Source organism: Exophiala bonariae (genome assembly GCF_035927105.1).
Source record: "Exophiala bonariae strain CCFEE 5792 chromosome Unknown scaffold_30, whole genome shotgun sequence".
NCBI lineage: Eukaryota > Fungi > Ascomycota > Eurotiomycetes > Chaetothyriales > Herpotrichiellaceae > Exophiala > Exophiala bonariae.
Genome location: NW_027042505.1, coordinates 317590 through 336885, shown reverse-complemented (window position 1 = coordinate 336885; position 19296 = coordinate 317590). Strand labels below are relative to the sequence as shown.

The following is a 19296-nucleotide window of genomic DNA, read 5'->3' as shown; positions in this document are numbered from 1 at the left end:
ATGGTGTTACATTTTGTCATCGCCTCTATGAAACTGTACCAGACATTCACCGAACCAGATCATCCTCACTGCGAGTCGGGTTTGTTGTTCTACAATTTTATTGCTAGATGGATATCTCGTTTGCTGCATGTCTTCCTGCTGTAACTCTTCAGAGCTTTTCCAGGGCAGTTTCAAATTTGGTGTCTACACGGTCATATAGCTTCGGTCGATCAGACACGCCTTGTTTTGCCGCCACTGTTAGAGAATCAGCTTCGGAGAATGTAGTGTCTTTGACTGAAGTCTCGCTGTCTGTGGTAGATTGTTGTTCTCCGTTTCTGGCATCGTTTGCCCTGTCACTGAGGTGAACATTCTCACTGAGACCATCACGCTCCATAGACTCGCTATTCTTGTTCTCAGGAACGCCCTCGACAAGATCGGAGATACCTTCCACCCTTACCACGGCAATGGCACTCGGACTTCTCAACGGATCCATTCGTCCCATTCCCTCATCTTGCTGATGACTTCGCAATCTCTCGAGACTCCTTTGGCTGCGCGGTGTGTCGGAGCCTGTGATGCCAAGACGTGAGGTTGTTGTGGGAGAAGGGACGGTATCGAAATTGTCTGATGTTGGACCATCCAAGTCCGAGAACACACTTCTAGTCTCGTTCACCAATGGACTTGTTGGTCTTGTCGTGGGTGCGAGTGATCTGTCATCCGTACCGTCTGTCAGGTTTCGATCTTTGGAAGAAAGAACACCTGGAACGGCAAAAACTGCACGAGTGGAAGCGTCATCCGCCATCACACCACTTCGGCTAGTCATGATACTTGCCACCTCGGAAGCCGGCCCTGAACCAGCAGAATCATCGCGTAGATGAGAAGCGGTCTTGAACTTGGGTATGAAGCCTGCTGAAAGTAACTCTGTCTCCGGCGATTCTATGGTAGATTCGAGTGGTGTGTTCGAAGTAAATGTGAAGGATGGGATTGGCGTCGGATCAGTGGTAGCCCCGATGGACTTTGATTTTGACTGTTGAGAACTTAAATCATCTGGTACGACAGTAGAAACCGGCAGTGCAGGAAGATCCATCGCCTCTGTCTGACCTGCATCGGTGACCGTGACTGTTCGTCGGCGACCACCCTGCGATCCAGAATCATATGTCTTCCTCCGCCGGCCACTCGAGCTGCGATGGCGGGAACTACTTTGATGCCGAGTTGTAGAGGGATGCGGAATGTTGGCGACGGGGTTGATTTCCGCCCGTCCATCGTGCACATTGGTTTGTGTATCTTGAGAAGTGACCTCGATCGGTTGTGATCTTTCTTCCTTTTCCATCTCTACTGCCTCCTCCTCGCGCTTGAGCGTCGCTTCATCGTGCTTGCTGCCCCATCCACTCCACATAGCAAGACCATAACTCTTCCGTGGCTTCTTGGAAATAGGACCTTTGTCTGTTCTTCTCGAAGCAAGTGCACTGGGAGGAGGGTTTTCCCCAATCTCATTTGGTCTTATCTCACCACTTGCCAGAACTCTGATACGTTCTTTTTGAACTTTCCTTCTCGTGCTTGCATACTTTTCGTCCCAGCTTTTCTTGGCTTGAAGCCACTTCTGTACTGGTCCAGGTTTCACGATGCCCACTTGATTCGGGCCTAGCTGTAAAGCAGGAAGGTCTGATACATCTGCCAGGCGATATATCCTGCCAGACCGATCGACTCTTTCGCGAATCATGTTGTTAACAAATGTTGGAATCGCATCTCCAGCCCTGCCAACGCTACCTGTGATAGTATTGAGATCCAGTTTATGCTTGGTTAAGCTGTCCGTTGAAGAATCAATTTCTTCTGAGTCGCTGCCACTTCTTGAAGAGATTATCGAGATGTTATCATCATCTACAATCTCAATAGCTCGCCTTTGTGCTCTAGCTAAAGCCCATGCTCCAAATTGGGCTATCGATCTGTACATGAATTTTGCTGGTCGAGTGAACGATAAAGTCGGTGCAACGTGGCAGAGGTCCTCCCAAACTTGTAGATGCACTGGAGTGGGTTTGTACTTGTTGAGTAAAGTGTTATCTGGGTCATATATAGATCTGTATGCGTCTCCCAACGGATATTTCGAAGGGTTGGCTGCTTTGTGTGCGAGGTAAATTTGTTCATCACGAAGGACCTCCCCTCCACCTGTGAGGATCAGAAGTGGAGGGAGACCACCAAGGGATGGTTGTAAGACTGGAGATACCAATGGATGTTTCAACAGCTGGTTGGTCGTGTACATTTGGATTTGTTCCTTTAGTGTGACCTGCTTGCCGTCGAGTTGCACGGACAAATAAAGACTATGTGTAGTTTTCACACCATTGGTATCATCGATTGGAGCCTGAAGTGCCGGAAAAGGTTCTTTGTCCTGTTCCTGTACCTCCCCAGATGCTTTCTGCTCAGAGAAAGCAGGCTTTAATTGGGATTTTGGCGACTGCTTGGTCTTCTTGTTGCTCTCAGCGGCTTCCTGGATGTAGCACTTCTCGTCATCGGTGGGTGGAGGCCACGACAGAGACGGCTTGTGCATAAATCCATGCGGAGGAATATAGTCGAAGTCATTGGATCCCACCAAGCTCGGAAATGAATGTGTCAGATCCACCCAAGGAGAAATAAGGATTGCACCAGCTGGAAGAGGTACGCCTCGATCTCGAAGTATGCACAAAATCGAAACCACCATTCCTCCGCCAGCTGAATCACCAGCGAGGATAATTTCGCTTGGGTCATGGATACTCAAGAGATAGAGATATGCTGCAAGGCAGTCCTGCAAGGCACATGGAAAAGGAAATTGTGGTGCAAGTCGATATCTTGGGGCAAAGACGCGAGCTTTCAGCTTCCGAGCGTGTCTTTGCATCTGGTATCTGTGCTCGTCGACGCTGCCAAAGAAGTAGGCGCCTCCATGAATGTAGAGCATGATCCGTCGACTCCTCCCACCCTTCTTCTTCTGCTCGTTGTAATGCGCCCTCATTTCGATCCATTCTGCTTTCAGGTCATCATCCTTGGGCCGCCACTGCCACCACTTCTTCCCTCCAACCTCGTGTATTCCTTGAGGACCTAATTGCGCAATGATCGCTTCGGCGGCTTTCTTAATGTGGATGGTGGGGATAACGACGTTCTCAGTCCTCACCCAAGATGGATTGGGCACCCACTGAGATGTGAAAGCCTGTAGATCTTCCACGGTGTGGTGAGAGGCATAGTTTAGGAATGATCGGATGAGATGAAGTCCCTCATCGTAAGAAATGTGAGCGGTGGGTTTTTCTCGTCGCGACTTTCGGTTCGTGTACTGGAGAGGAATATCAGTAACGGGGTTTGGACAGGGGCTTTGACCCTCCATACGTGTGATATATATGTCTTGACGACCGTAGGAGTGACTGCAGCCCCAACACCGACTGTTGTTATGGGCATATTTATTTAACTTAGAAGTACGCGTTGCGCGAGCATCACTTGTGTAGAAAACAGGAGGGTTCAGAAAGCAAAGCATGAGGTGTTTTGATCGTCTTAAAGCGACATGATGAGCTGTGACCACACAGGGTCCCCTTGACGATGAGGGCTAGGGGTTTCATTCCTTGGGGCCAGCCCAAAGCCTTTGTTTGGGTCTCCGTGAGAACTCGGGGCTCCGCGTTTCCGCAAAACTACGTCATGAAATCAGCACGTGTTAGGTAAGCACCCAGCCTTGTCAGGTGACTAGACCACCAGCCTGAGGTGAAGCCTTGTTCAAGGCAGTATTTTTCAAGGTTGGCCTATTGTACTGTCGTCTGTTCTGACCATCTTAGAGCTGTATGGGATTGTCAAATTGGCAAATACTAAGTATGCTATATGTCGTGCGTCTTCATATACAAGAATTTGCGAACTGCTGAGTAACCTAATTTCACGACCATCGTCCCCTCCATGCTTGATCAAGATCTTCATCGCCTTGTCCCTTTTGCTTCTTGCGTGCAATCCCTTCCTTGACACATTCTGCAACGTCTTCAGCCGTTGTACCTCTCTTTCGCTTCTCAACTCTTTCTTCGCCAAGCACGGTTTCCTCGGTTACGAACTTATATATATCGGCAATTCCATCGTAGATCTGGCCACCACCACTTCCATGGCCAAAGCCTCCATCTTCTGCAAACGTCTCTCCAATCTGTCGCATCTCATCAACCCAACGATAGGCCTTTGGTGGCATTGCTGTCAGACCGTTAGTCGCAAGTGCAAGAGTATTTGGACTATATTCCTTGAGATGTTCTTGCAAATGGGGCAGGACCCCAGCTGTTTGAGCGGTGGTGAAGGAGAGTATGGATAGCGCTGTCAGGCCTTTCGTAAGGGATGCGAAACATGCTTTAAGTGCCGATCCGGGGCCAATGGTATTGCCCACTACCTTAATATTCAGAAGTGTTATCAAAGACTCAGGTAGCAAGTCCTTGATCCCGGGGCCGGAGATCACCACCGATGGACGCTTCCAACTCTGGTCCTGTTTCAGCGACGGTGGACCACCAATGATGCCGCCATCGAGGAATTTGATTGGTATTGGTTCTGGTTCGGGCTCTGAATTCTTGCGAAATGAGAACGTCCTCGATATGGATAGCCTCCGGGGCAAAGACGGCGATAGTTCAGCGGTGAAAATCCCCGCAATCGTCTTCGCGCTGCGGGGTGATATAGCATTCAGGTCGATATAGGTCAAGCTCGGTGCTTGACCAAGTGCCGCGGTTCCTTTCCTTTCGCTTCGTCTTTTGATCGCGTCGTTGGATCTGCTTGCTTCCAGAGCCCGTCTTGCTGTAGCAATGGCATCCCGAGGTGGCACGATACTTAAGATGATATCAGACTCTGCCACGAGTTCTTCATCAGAGTCAAGTGTAGTGATCTTAGCGGACTGGATCCTCTCCACTGTGTGTTTGCTGATCTCAACTCAATGACTGCCACTACTGCCTCGGGTTAAGCGGGACGTACCTTCTGCCTTTTGCGACGGTGTAGACTGTGTGACCATGCTGTCGTAGCAGGCGAGCAATGCCCAATCCCATGTCTCCGATCGACAGGATTCCCACCGCGAGCTTGACTTGCGACGATGATGCCATTTTAACGAGTCTTTCGTTGGGTGGCCGGTGAATGCAAGGTATTTGGGTAGTAGTTGTTGGAGAGAAATGGTTCATGTTACTTTGGTAAGAAGGTCGATGTTGATCACGCGGGCGTACAAGCTAAACCAATCGGTCATTTTCTCACCCATCCGATGTCCAATCCGACTCACACCGCTGGGACTTCCATGGGCTAAGGCCGAGTACTTGGTAACCTCAAGTCAGCGAACCTGGATAGAAATGGATTGAAAACTACTAGTACTAGTACTACAGGTTCCATTCAACGAAAATCGTATTGTTTTCTATAAGAGTTCGATAAATGCTACTGTATCACTGGTCGTGTTGCGCGTCCTTCGACAATTAATTCCCCGGAATGCACAACTGGGGCCACCCCTCTTGGCTAATGCTTAGGTGGGCTTATAGGCACTACAGAAACGTCCCAGGTGTGAAGTGGTACTTGCACTGTATCTTGCATACCTGCCTAGGTAGGTACCCCAGGTCATAACCAGGCAGTTTATCAGTTGGTGAGACTACCCCGGACACTATTCACAAGCCTGTTGATGTCGTCATTCGGTTGATTTATCACGATCCTGTGATCAAAATCGGCTCAGATTTCTAAGGGGTCCCAGTGATCGACACCGGGGCTCACTTCGTATTATGGGCGCCCGGGCTCCCCTAAATTAGCTGTATTTTACAGCCCGTAGGCCGCCGATTGGGTTTCAACTCTACCCCCAATTACCGACTTAACTAGTAGTAGCGTTCCAGCTTAATAGAGCCCCCTTGGCTACCACTAATTAAATCCCCTGCCTTCGCGTACGAGTAGGTAACAGATCTACTTCGTAAGTCCCGCACCTAAGCTAAGTGCCCTAGGCTTGTCTGGATTCCCACGCCCAAAATCAACGTCAACGCAATTACTACTAAGGACTTAGGTACACATCTTTCATTCCACTACAATAAGCCGGTATAAGTTGACAGGTAAGTATTCTCTGGCCGACAATGAGCCCCAAAAGAGACCTCCACACATGGCGAACCATGATGGCTCTTGGGGCGGACGACAACCCAATTCTAATATGGGGCAATCACGATCTCGTGGCATCAAGTTACACGATGGTCAGAAATTGTTACCAATATTATTTTTCTAGCAGTAATTGCTCACCATTAGCCTTAAACAGATTGAAAACCAATCTGGCCGGCCGGTTTTCACCATAGTACTGTACATTTACAGCTCGACGTAATGGCTGTGTTCATGGGTGCCCATGGCCTTCATCTGAGGAGCAGCGAGCTGTCGACGTGGCCGCCCTACTCCCACGGGTACTTTCTTCGTACTCAACTGTCCAAGTTTGCGTCTTGGATATGATCATCTGCTGAGAATCCCTGCTTCCGCTCGAAATCCCATGTCCTACAACTGCACTTTGATGCATTCCATATGAATCTGGGATGAAGACCCTGGGGGGCGGCGCTGGATTGGCCTTGGTGTTGCTCGGCCGGTCTTCCACAAAGGCATGCATCGCTGGCTTATTGCCGGCCCCGGCACTGTCTTTGATGGCACTCAACATGAGATACTCGCTTCCCTTGCGCCCACGAACGCCGGTTTTGTATCCAGAAGTATTGGTGTCGACGGTAGTGATGAGAAATCCAGAGTGGAAAGGGCGCAAGATCGATCTCAAACAGGTCAGGGTGCCCAGAATAAACGCAATCTGCATGCACGCTTCAGTAAAGAGACTGACCATCACCCTGGGTTCATCTTGATCGATATTCCTGGCAGGAGAGAGGTGCAACAGCCTCAGTGCGACGAACGGAGTAAGGCTAGCATTCTGATCAGTCGCCATTCGCAAGTCAGTCTTTGAAATACTCACAGCAATCGGATAAGAAATACTATCGAGACCGACAACCGTTTTGACACCGGCATGTGAAGACTCCACACCAAAACAGACGAGGTCACACAAAGGCAGAGATCGATAAGAAGGCCGGCCACTTCAACACCCAACCAACGCCGATACTGTCATGGGTCAGTACCTGCAGGCTAATTTAATGGGGATCTATCAATATACCAAGGCTTCGCCCCCTTCCAATGTTGCCCACGGTTGAGATATATCTCCTCTCAACGCGACAATCAGCGCCGATGCGACTATGATGACTATGGTGGTCGCAGTCCAGATGTGAGCAAGAATTTTGTGACTTCGATGACGGCTGAGTCGAGTGGTGAAGAAACAGGTAGACAATCTCGTGCAACCAATGGAGCAGATATACAGAATCTGACTTGCATAGAGCGATTTTTCGACACCGTTCCGCGCTGATCCTGTGAGCTGAGACCAACGATTGCCGTAGCCATGGGTAACGGCATTGCAGGTAGTCGCAAATTGCACGATAGAGATTATCTGCGCAGAAACATCGTCAGTAAATACTATGTACTCTGACTCGGTCTGGTGAGCGGTGGGTCTGATGGTCAAACGTACAAAAGCCAGGGAAACAAAGGTATCATCAAAGCCCCAGAAATCCACGGCTCGCAACCTGGTCTTGACCCATATACGAACAGCGAAGATCAAAGTGGCCCAAATCATCAGAATGCCACCAACCGAAGTCAGGGCGGAAGCATTGTTGCCAGCCATAGCAAAGGGTGAACCGCATGCGCTACGAAAAATGAGTCGTCGTGCAAGGGATATTGTGAACATATCGGGAGCCTTACAACCTACATATACGAACGAGAGCTATATGTGGCTTCCTTTTCGCTCACCCAGGTCCAGCCCGCAGGTTGCGACACATCGTGTTGAATCCCTATCTCGTCGAACCACTCCTCCTGTTTGGACCATGAGTAGCACGCATTCGGACAGTGAACAAGAAAAAAGTTATGCTAGGCTTCCTGGTCGCGCCAGTAGCGAGGGTAGCTTTCAGATGCATTAATGGGTCTTGGAAGCTGCCGCGTTTAGCCATCAACAGTAAGTATTCAACCATAGGATTCGTGGAGGTTTGTGACTTGATGCGAAGGCCTGCACGGGGAAGATGAGACATACGCCTGCCGAGACTAGGGTACCCACCTAGCTCATATCTGCCGAGCATGATTCAGGAAGGAGACCATGCGCTAGACGACCCCCTGGACGGGCCGCGCCACAGGAGACATTGATCGACACCACTAAACTCGAAGAAAGCTATGTATAACGAACTATCACGTACCTTTCCCACATATCTGCAAAGGACTCAGATTCTCTTTTGTAGGTGTCCACGAAGGGGAAATGGTGACCGACGACCCTTCGAACAAGCTCTGCGTCGCATAGCATAGGAAAGATCATTGCAATCCACTACCGGAACCCTGGCTTTTCGTGTTCCTGGCAGACGATTCCGGCTAAATGATGGAACCCTCGAGGGTATGGTAGATACGCGCATGCTTGTGCTGCAACTCTGTGACTTGCAAAGCACCATGGCCTACATGCACCCATGTGGAGATTGCTCAGTTCTGTGATTCAGTTACCAGGACGGAACATTCGCAATCTACGCTTGCTCAGAGCTAGTGTTCATTGTAGTTGGCCGGAGCTGCAAATCAGGCCACGAACCCCCTTCGCGTGGACGCAAGCCGCATCTGGAATGTCATCTCTAGCGAAGCCACAGTTAGAGTAGGGGACCTTAACATTTCTTCTCTCCTCTCTCACAGCGGCACCTTGCACCTTCTTCTCTCCTCAGCTAAGAGAAGAGACAGCACTCGCATTTCAGCTATCATGCAGAATCAAAGATATCTTGGAGAACACGGTGAGGCGGTCGAAATGTCCCCTCAGTCACACTCGAATACTTCTGGTGTTGCTCTGACCGGCAATAAGGAAATCCTTTCGGTCGAAGCAAGCTCACTGGAAGATGCAAACAAGCACGTGTCAGTCACCCATTCAACCCCAGACGATGAAGCCGGCATGCGCCGCATGGGAAAGGAACAACAGCTTGTCCGACATTTTCGTCAGCTATCTGTAACCAGCTTCACTGCTCTTTCTGTTGCTGCTTGGGAACTGGGACTGTTCCTCGTGAGCCCTGCTCTCATCAATGGAGGTCGAGCTGGACTTATCTGGGGCAGTCTTTGGATATCCATTGGCTTTGCTCCAGTGTACATCAGCATGGCCGAGATGGCATCAATGGCTAGCACCGCTGGCGCCCAATATCACTGGGTATCCGAATTCGCTCCTGAGGGCTGTCAACGTATTCTCAGCTACTTTACTGGGTTCGTATCTTCCCGCCTTCAGGATCGTTGAGAATAGCTAACGCATGGCAGATGGACCTCGACAATCGCCTGGCAGGCAGGAAACGCCATCGGCGCCTTCCTTGCAGGTAGTTTGATCCAAACCATGATTCTCATCAATGATGAGAACTACGCGTTTCCGAACTGGCACGGCACCCTTTTGGCCTTCGCTGCCATCCTTGTCGCATACATTGGTGCCATCTGGGGCTCGAGGATTCTACCATACTGGCAGAATGCTATCTTTGTTGTTCATGTCCTTGCCTACTTTATTTGGTTTGTGCCCATTTGGATCAACGCCCCCAAAGCCTCGCACAGTCAGGTATGGACAGAATTCAGCAATACTGGCGGGTTCGGTAGCATGGGTCTGGCAATAATGATCGGCCAGCTCACCGGAATCTCTTGCAACCTCGGTGTTGATACGGCTGCGCACATGTCAGAAGAAACCAAGGACGCCGCAAAAGCAGTACCCAAAGCCATGATCGCCATCTATATCATCAACTTTGTAATTCTCTTCCCGGCCATCATCACGATCTGCTATGCTATGCCCGACTTGGATGCGGCTCTCAATGATTCGACCACATACCCTTTCATCTATGTCCTACGCCAGTCAATGTCTATCACGTGGGTGACGGTTGTTCTTGCAGTCACCACATTCATCCTGATCTGTTGCAATATTGTCTACCTCGCTGCAGTGGCACGCGATATGTGGGCATTCGCTCGCGACAGGGGAATGCCGTATTCAAACTGGTTGGGGGCCGTGCATCCGAAGCGCCACATACCCGTGAACGCCAGCATCCTTACCTCGTTTCTCAGTGGAGCGCTGGCTCTGATCTATATCGGTAGCCCGCTGGCTTTCTACGCTATCACATCGCTGTACACGGTTGCCTTATTACAATGCTACTGCTTCAGCATTGGCTGCCTCTTGTGGCGTAGAATCTACAAGCCCGAGACCCTACCGCCAGCGGCATTTTCACTGGGCAAGTGGGGCATACCGATCAATGCATTTGCCGTCATCTTCTCCATCTGGTGCTTCTTCTGGTCGTTCTGGCCTCAAGAGTACCCCGTCATGGCTGCTAGCTTCAATTGGGCATCGCCAGTCTTTGTTGCAGTGTTAATTGGCGCGACCATCTTCTTCGTCCTTCAAGGCAAGAATCAGTACTTCGGCCCCGTCACCGAGGTCGAGGGCAGGAAGACTGCGCGCAGTTAAAGGACAGGTAGGCTGACCGACATCGTCCATGAAGGAGTTGCATCCTCGGCGGACGCCTGGTGTGATGTGATTTCGGCACTTATTTCTTTGGGAGGCTGCATGTTTTTCGAGGGACAGAAAAGTTACCACCGGATACAAGATTTGCTTACACCAGTTATTGCTTTCTGCTTAGAAAGACTCGCGAAGTTGGGATGTGTGGAAATTCCGCCAACAAGCCACACGCAAAGAATCGATATTGAGGCTCAAAAAAGTGAGACCAGGTATCTTGGAGACTTGGTATCTCTGCGCAATTCAGGGACATCCATAGATAGCACATACAGGTTCATCCAGCCCATGATCAATGTTCAATGATTACCACTATTTTCAGGATTCAGGACAGCGGCCTGCGGGCTACAGATTGATCTAGGAACTTACTACTAAGTGTATTGTAGGATGGTCGATCTGCGAGGAAACAATTCCAGCTGTTGGGCAAGAGTTGTTTAGTACCTGGCTAGACACATATCAAGAGGGTCTGAACGACAGAATCAGCACCCATATTTTTATGCCGTAATAGCTTGAAGTCTGTACAAGCTCCGAGGGCGGCCTAAAGGCCATAGATGTGGATAGTATTTGTCGCTTAGACGTGGATTTACATCTTTCCGTTACGGAGTGCTTGAAACGTGTATTATTGAGATGAACGGGCTCAGGAGACACCGGGTCGAAGCGAGGATCGACCACGCCCAGAGTGGAAAATGGTGGAACAAGGTTTCATCCGGCAGACCGATCTGAAACCTGCCACATCGGAGTCTGAATTGGATGTTGACTGGATGCTAGACTAGTGTTCAAGACAACGATCTGAAAAAGAGAGGTGGATGATATCGCCGTTTGAATAGCTGACTCGTGATTATGGATTTGTAGACGTTCCCATGTGTCATGGTTTTGGGGCATGGGGAAGACGGAACATGATGATTCAGATCGTTCAAAAGACTTCTCCATTGCTTCCACCCTGTGGTGCTAAAAGGGCGTAGGAAGCAACATGAAGAGCATCCAGGGCCAAGAATTACTCAGTGCATAGTACTTCAAGTCCTTTTGTTCCGCGTCCATCAAGTGATCGACTCATGGTTGCTTCATGGAATTGGTGAGCGTCCACTATCGGCACTCCCAGGTCAGAACAGACACATGTGACAAATTACTTACCATAAGGTTTCCCGACCTGTCTCAAACCCTTCTAAATACCTACCCAGGTATGTATCTACGAGGTACGGATATCTATGTGGCTAACATGCTTCGTTAGAGACTGAGGATAGGTGACTTAGATAAGCCGTTCGGAGTCGATAGTATAGAAGAGGAATAGCGTCCTTCGCCCGTATATTGCCTGTTTTGGAGAAATTTGTTGCTGGTTGAACAAGTAGTGGATTACTTTATGATCTCAAGCGGCGATAGTGTAATCGCGAACAGCATGACGGCAGAAGGCGACCGTTGGAATTGTCTGACCAAATAAATCTTGCTGGAGTATGCAGCAAATCTCGAGCAGTGACCAATTTGCTAGCTGTCTTACGCAAAAGAGCGAGCAATATCTTTTGGTTGTGACACTCGGTTTCCATAAGAAAGGTGTTGTGGCAGTGGAAGATCCTTGGATGACGCCCGCCCTGTCGCTGAGTCTCCATATCATGGTCTCCCCTCTTTTCACCAGATATTTAGATGAACGGCTCCCACGTTGACAAATTCGCTCATCTCAACCGTCAACTACTAACACTAGGAAGTACTTAGTATTACTGTTTCCATCAATCGCAGTGTCACCAACAATCATCACGCATAGACACCACCGTCACTGAGGCGACACCTAACATTTCACCATATTGCAGAAGATCAAGACAAACAACGTACGGTGCTGCAAATTTCATCACATACACAGGAAGTGATACTATATAACACTATTGGTTCTTGAGCATTCATTCTGACCGGACTGCCTCAATAAAGCTGCGTTTCGCAGAAGTCACCGGTTACTACCCAACTACGGCTTCTCTTCGCGATGGCACATCTCGTATCTGAGATCACCGGCTTACGGATATATCCCATTAAATCATGTCGAGGCATATCGTTACCATCAGCAAAACTGACAAGGCAGGGCCTGGAGCTTGATAGACGCTGGATGGTAAGTATATTCGAGAGCCATAGCTTGCCAAAGACGCAACTCCGCTGACGTGATTGACATTAGTTCGTTGATGCAAAGAACAAATTCGTCACTATTCGCTCCAACCCGCAAATGACGCTGATTAATACTGCTATTGACCACGATGCGGGGGAACTCGTCATCACAGTTCGGGACGATGTCAGCAAACAGGTCCGGGTACCACTATGGCCATCTCAGACATGGTTGAAGGAGCACACCGACATCCTTGATGTGGACGTTTGGGAGTATATCACCGATGCATATTCATATAAAGACCCCAAGATCAAGGCGACTTTCACTGAGTTTTTTGGTGAGGATGTTAGCTTGGTGATGAAAGGACCTACCCAAAGGGTTACGACTGGAAACGGATCACCTGAGAGACTGGGAAGGACTGAAAGTGTCAATTTCCCTGATGTTCTGCCAGTGCAGATTGCTTCTGACTCGTCCCTCGCAGAGCTGAATTCTCGATTGAAGGAGCGAGGGCACAATGAAATCACCATTGAACGGTTTCGTCCAAACATTATTATCAAAGGGGGCGAGCCCTGGTCCGAGGATGATTGGAAAACCGTTCGTATCAATGGGGATTCTTCCCTATTCACCACCTTGACTGGTGGAAACCGAAATGCGATGGATATAGACGTTGTTGCTCGATGCGCACGTTGTCAGGTTCCCAATGTGAATCCAGACACGGCTGAGAAGAATCCTAAGCAGCCATGGGATCTGCTTGTTAGCTATCGAAGAGTTGATGAGGGGATCAAATTCAAGCCCTGTTTCGGGATGCTATGCTGTCCAAGGAATGAAGGCCATTTAGAGGTTGGGATGCGCTTTGAAGTTACAGCAACCACTCAAGCCCATAAATATGTCAAAGGTTTTTGATAGAGACTGAGAGAGACTGAAGTCGACTGAACGTTGCTTTTCGTCTCTTTTGTGATCAGTTTCTTGTTCATGGGATTAGGCTTACATCTGAGGAGTTTTGGGCTGAAAAAAGAGCACCCCGTGGGTCACCACGTGATGCTGTTTGAGATTCCCTATAGGAAGGCCATGATGGAGCACCGTACAATAGCTTTCAAGTGGTGCACAATATACATCTGCACCTCCTTCGCGTACTCAATTGGAGCTGGGAGCTCCCCAGCTTCGATTGTCACTTTGCACTCAAGAAGGCATGTCGCCTAATGGCAAAGCAACAGATATGATGTAACTATGCACGCTAGTTGTTAGATGACACAAAACTTCGTTACATCAGATTGCATTAGCCAACATGTGAAGAGGAGGATAACCGAGTATTCCGGCGTAGTTGCAGAATCCACAAACAGCTGATTGACGTTTAAACGTTCTGTAGGTAATGGGAGCACAACCAGCTCTGACCATGTCCAACATTCGACAGCTCTCAAACAGCTCTTGTGGGGCACAGAGCTGAAGCTGTTCTTGTACCACACTTCGGAAGTGTAGACTGAGAGCATGATCAACATGGAGAATCAAAGTCAAATTGACGAGCTGTCACAACGCACATGCCAGCTGGCGGGTCAAAGCTCCTTGGTATTGCTGAAGCTCCAACCTTGAGCTGTCGATGATCGTGTTCCACAGCTGTTGGCGAAGGAGGCAAGTGCAAGAAAAGCAGGGCTTTCCGAGCAAATGATCCTGAGGTGAGGGTGGATCGCTAGAAAGTTGGTGGTGAAATGATTGGCAAGAGAACCTCACAGTCCAGCTCAAGTCACCAGTAAGAACCATGACAAAGAGCGGCCCATGCTTGTCGATCGAATAAAAGGCTTTTGAAAAGAGAAGAAGGACATCTGTTTGGTTGCTGATTAACGCTAGCCGTGGGAGGGGATGCAGGTGTTGGATGATTCTTCTCAGTTAAGAATCAAAGAAGGTTAAGGGCGCCGGGATGCCTTTGGGGCCCTGGGGGTACCTAGCTTCTCTGTTAAACGCTTTACCAATAGGTAGCTGTCACCACCGCCAGGCCCAAAGTTTGTGCTTCGCGTCTGCAGCACAGTGATTCAAGCTATTTTCCAACTGCAGTTTAGCTGCCCGCCAGCTAACCCCAGCCCATAAGCTCCCCCTGCTCACTGCAAGCTGGAGGCTCGGGTGGTTGTGCCTGCCCCTCATGCAATGGTCCTGGTTTAGGTCCTTCAAGCTCTTTTCCAGTATTATTCTTTCACCGAGCCATCCAACACACACACTGCATCATCACCATTCACCCATCACCGCTACACAGGGACACACACTTACCATCATTCCCTCCACCCACCCAACACTCTCCCCTCTACCCATTAATTGTTGTTTTTGTTACACTTGAGCGTTCTTCAACATTTCTATACTCAATTAAAGTCGAATCATGTGAAAGGGCTGTGACCTCGCCGGGATTTTCCTTTCTCTCAAGCCAACTCAGCCAAGCTTGTGCGGACTGTCCGATCGATGCCGTCGACCTTCGTTCCTTTCTCCTAATTCCCTCGCTGCGGTCAGCGCAGTAGGCCATGCCGCCCAAACCCGCCCTTACCAGCTCTTTTCTCGTGTCTACTGATGCAGAAAATGAGGTTGTGTGCCCTCTTACCAACCAAGATGGCTCCCAGTGCCGAAAGAGGTGCCTTGGGGTGAGTTTTTGTGACTCCAAATCCCATCAGTCACGTCCAAGTCTTCAACCACTGACGCAACAACAACAACAGGAGAAGCGGTATCGGTCTATGCAAGAACACATTCGACGTGCACATCCCAACTACTATATACCCAAATTACCTGCCACCGAGGAGAGTTTCCAATTGATGATTTCAACACCTCCATCACAAAGACCGCAGCCTCCTCCTGGCGCGACTCCCCCTGCGAGGAAATGTATGTTTTTGACTGCGTCATTGAGGTAATACTTGAGGCTAAAACGCAGTAGCGGACGCGAGTGACCACGCTCGTTATCCTGCAATTGCTGGAAATCCTGAACAACCAAGTGGACTTCCCTCCCAGGTGCCAGGCCCTGCCAACGCTGCAGTCGCCCTTGCGCAATTGCACAATTGGGATTCAGATTTTGTAAGTATTCAATGGGCAAGATATACGGCCAGCATAAGGGCTACGCTCATTCACGTCTCAGGATGTGTTCCCAGACCCAGATTACAAACGCGACTCTGGTCTTGAACTACCATCACTTCGTGCCGCCTTCCATGAAGATACCTTGCCGCCATTTCAACCGTCACGCACCCGAGAATTACTACCATCTATTCTACAGTCCCCCAGCAGTCGATACTCATCATTACCACCCATACAACGACGAGAAAAGTTGCAGCGGCCTAGAAAGCCTTCGATGGGTCAGCAAGCACGGAAAGGAAAGCACGAACGCGGAAAATCTAGGGAATTCTCGGCCAAGGATTTTACCCGACGGCTAAGCGTCGAAGGTCGCAAAGCCATGTCTGCCGAACCACCAACGGCCGCCTGGGTCCAAGGAAAACGATGGGAAGATCTGATCGAGGCTGCCACGAGCGCAACAGACGCTGATGACGATCGTGATCTCACTCCCGTAAGTCAGACGACATTTTTCGATTGTCCTCTGTTTACTTGTTGCTGTCAAGAGATCGAGATTTTGTAGATGTACTCCCCGGAGGAGAAGCCACCCCAGAGGGAATACTGTCTTGTACTACTTTTACCTGTCACTACTACTTCTGTTATTACCAAAAACAACCAAGCGACAACGACCGTTATGTCCTGGGCTGCCGCACGAAAGGAAAAAAGGCCAAGAGCAACCTCGGTCCGGGCAAGGGGAATTTTCTCCTTGGTGTGTTGCCACCACGGTCAAAACTCGAACGTCCTGTCCCGGTCGAATCACGATCGCGGGTTTCTTTGCAAACCTGCTGACTCTTGAGGACTACGACGACGAACGACGACGGACCGTGGGCAGTGGACTGGAGAAAACGGCTCTTGCCCGGCGGGAATTGCAAAAAAAAGCCATTTTTGATTTTCCTCAGGTCAGACCACATAACCCGTCGCAATCAGATCTGGGGCGGCCGGGTCAGACCAGGGGGGTCTGTCACGAAAAAAAGTTTATGCACCCTCCAAGTTAATTAATGTGTACACCAACCTCCTCAATTTTTGTCGTTTTGCGTTAGACCATGATAATCAACCTTGCTAACATGCCCTTGGCGCTCGACCACAGATGCCGCAATCTCCAAATTTTCCGCCCTCCACCATGAGCGCTGCCAACGCTGCAGCCGCTCTCACTGGCACTGGGGCCCTAGCAGCTCCCCATCCCACCACGCGACGGCTGTCCGCGGCGGACAGCACTGCAGCAGGTGGAGGGGCAAGCAAGCGATCATCCCTACCACCAGGCTTCCGTCCTCTCGGCTCCTACCTAGGACAGCACCAAGGAGGCCATTACAATGCCTCTCCGCTGCAGCGCGCATTGACGCCACCGCCACCCGACTCGATGGGTCCGAACGATCCCGAACCTTTTCCTTCGGTCGAGTCACTGGAGAGCGCGGGATCAGGGCAGAATTTCCACATCTCAGGATCTGGCCTACCGTCTGTATCGTCCAACGATAACACTAGCCCGCTGCAGCATCACTCACACCCCTATCAGCATTCGCAGTCATCCTCGTTTGGCAGCAAATCGGAAGTTTTGGAAATCTACTGTGCATCCTGTGGTCGGCCATGGCTGCTCAGAAATGCCTTTGCATGCACCGAGTGTATCTGTGGCGTCTGCAGCGACTGTGTTGGACAGATCATCAGTAGTCCTGTCGTCACCGTCCAACCAGGATTCGCTCCGATGCGCCGCGGCTGCCCCCGCTGCGGAGTTATGTAGGTGTCCCATTCCTTGAAACCTGACTCTGCCGCTCACTCTGCTACTAGGGGCGGGAAGTGGAAGCGATTCCAGCTGGATTTTCGATAACGTCCAACTAGGTTACGCAATGTAAGGTCACTAGAGCGAGGGGGGGAACCCTAGGGTCCCTCTCTCTAATCCCACGGCTTCGCGGAAGTCCTAGAATGGTCAAAGGACTTCCCGAAACCAACGTATGACTGAGACATTATTGTGTCAGCCGTAAAATTACCGCAGGCTCCGCCCACGCGCCGAGCCAACCGGACGCGACTACGCAGCACGAAAATTAAATAAATTCACGCGGAGCAATCCGGCAAGGGAAATGCAGGAGACTCGAAAGAGTAGTAACAGAAAGAAATATCATCGGCGCACAGACACAGGGTAGACCATAACACCATGTAGGGGCAGTAAACAGAACCGGGCGAGTTCAATTATTGCGAGTACGAGGGAACCCAATTCTTGTCTCTCGTGCCGGGCACCCATATCCTGGTCAGAGTGGAAGACAAGGTTTGGACCAATCGCTTCGACATACAGGAAAAACGTGTGCGAGGAGAAAGGGTCTGCCGAAGGAATTGCATTGAGATTGGACGGGAAAACGAACACCTCCTCTCTCTCCAACTCGAACTTCCCTGGGTTCCGAGGGGTTTTTCCCTCACCCAGACTGCTTTGGATCAAATCTTCCAAGGTTCCATTACGCTAGAGCACTAGTCACAACGAGCGGGGCTTGTATCCGCGGCATGACCTCCATCAATAACGCCACAATTGGCTTGTCACTGACCTCATTGACTTGTCGTAAAGTGGTGACTAGTCAGATCAAATGAGCTGAGAGGCAAGACGCGTACGAGGGTGGAGGTATGTGGTCACGATCAGCGATGCAAAGACACGCGATGTCTCTTAGAGAGCTCATGGCAATGTTAAGGATCGCTGATGGGGTCCTGATGATCCCCAAAAGAGCAAGACAAGCCATGCACCATGATGATCACAACCATGCAGTACAGTCGCATCGCATGCCAGTTGGCGGCTTGGCCAGATGTGGTCTTCGTCCGGGTCTGAGTCCAACATTATTGTACATTCAGCTTTGCTGACTGAGAGATAAAACAAAAAGAGGAAAAAGCAACACGGCAAAAGCCAAAAAGCAGGATTTGACGAGTTGCCCTCCTGCAGGAAAGAAGATCCCGTCAACTCAAAAGAAAAACCAAAGTAAGTTGCCGACGCGCATCTGCCACCACGGGCTCATTCATGCCGCGCAAAAGGTGGGAGGAGAACAGGAAAAAGCAAGCGCAACCTGACACCTCGAGATTCAAAGGTAATAATGCTCGAGCCCCGGCACTCGCTGGGTAATTTACCCTTTTTCTTAGACGTTGCCACATGTTTAGATAGTTCGGTGATTTCTTTATTGGCGCTTTCCTTTCACTTGCTGGTTTGGTCAAATTGCTTTGCGGTTGTGACAACACTCCCGAATTTCGTGTAAATGAGTCTAGATCCTGTCGCCATGGACTATGACTCTCTGGTGACGCCTTGCACGGTCATATCACGACTCGTACATGCATTTTTGATCTCCGAATTTCGAAGTAAACAACCACCACTTTCAGCCGCTAAATAGTTACTCCGGCTAGTACTGAAATTGCACTTAGTCTTCCTACCTAGGGATCCTCTTAGTAGTCCCTGGGATATCTAGGCACTACTATAGATACTATAGATATTTGCGGAGGCCCGATACAGTAGGTCAAGTAGATAATAAAAGCCATCTCAAAAGCAAAGCTGAATATGTCTCTACAATACCTTTTGACCGTGCATCTGGACGCCTTTTCGTGAGTAGCAGGCGATGTAAGGGGAGTGGTAGAGGCGGGGAGGACGGGTGAGAACATCCCATGTTTGAGTTTCAGCAAGCCC

General features: G+C 49.9%; 5 protein-coding genes across 5 annotated transcripts; 3 read left to right on the top strand and 2 right to left on the bottom strand.

Annotated features, from left to right (window-relative positions):
• Positions 1-148: 148 nt before the first annotated feature.
• On the bottom strand, positions 149-3393 carry LTR84_008291 (uncharacterized protein; the record flags this gene model as incomplete). The annotated part of the gene is made up of 2 exons (XM_064851838.1): positions 149-3271; positions 3325-3393. 2 exons carry the CDS (start codon positions 3391-3393, stop codon positions 149-151), a joined length of 3192 nt encoding a protein of 1063 aa, XP_064702079.1.
• Positions 3394-3856: 463 nt separating this feature from the next.
• On the bottom strand, positions 3857-5039 carry LTR84_008290 (uncharacterized protein; the record flags this gene model as incomplete). The annotated part of the gene is made up of 2 exons (XM_064851837.1): positions 3857-4862; positions 4915-5039. The coding sequence occupies 2 exons, from the start codon at positions 5037-5039 to the stop codon at positions 3857-3859; spliced, it is 1131 nt and encodes a 376-aa protein (XP_064702078.1).
• A 3752-nt stretch (positions 5040-8791) lies between these two features.
• Positions 8792-10459, top strand: LTR84_008289 (uncharacterized protein; the record flags this gene model as incomplete). The annotated part of the gene is made up of 2 exons (XM_064851836.1): positions 8792-9234; positions 9286-10459. 2 exons carry the CDS (start codon positions 8792-8794, stop codon positions 10457-10459), a joined length of 1617 nt encoding a protein of 538 aa, XP_064702077.1.
• Positions 10460-12470: 2011 nt separating this feature from the next.
• On the top strand, positions 12471-13487 carry LTR84_008288 (uncharacterized protein; the record flags this gene model as incomplete). Its single annotated transcript, XM_064851835.1, has 2 exons — positions 12471-12593; positions 12657-13487. 2 exons carry the CDS (start codon positions 12471-12473, stop codon positions 13485-13487), a joined length of 954 nt encoding a protein of 317 aa, XP_064702076.1.
• Positions 13488-15170: 1683 nt separating this feature from the next.
• Positions 15171-17388, top strand: LTR84_008287 (uncharacterized protein; the record flags this gene model as incomplete). The annotated part of the gene is made up of 5 exons (XM_064851834.1): positions 15171-15202; positions 15244-15437; positions 15490-15626; positions 15688-16110; positions 16744-17388. The coding sequence occupies 5 exons, from the start codon at positions 15171-15173 to the stop codon at positions 17386-17388; spliced, it is 1431 nt and encodes a 476-aa protein (XP_064702075.1).
• Positions 17389-19296: the final 1908 nt, after the last annotated feature.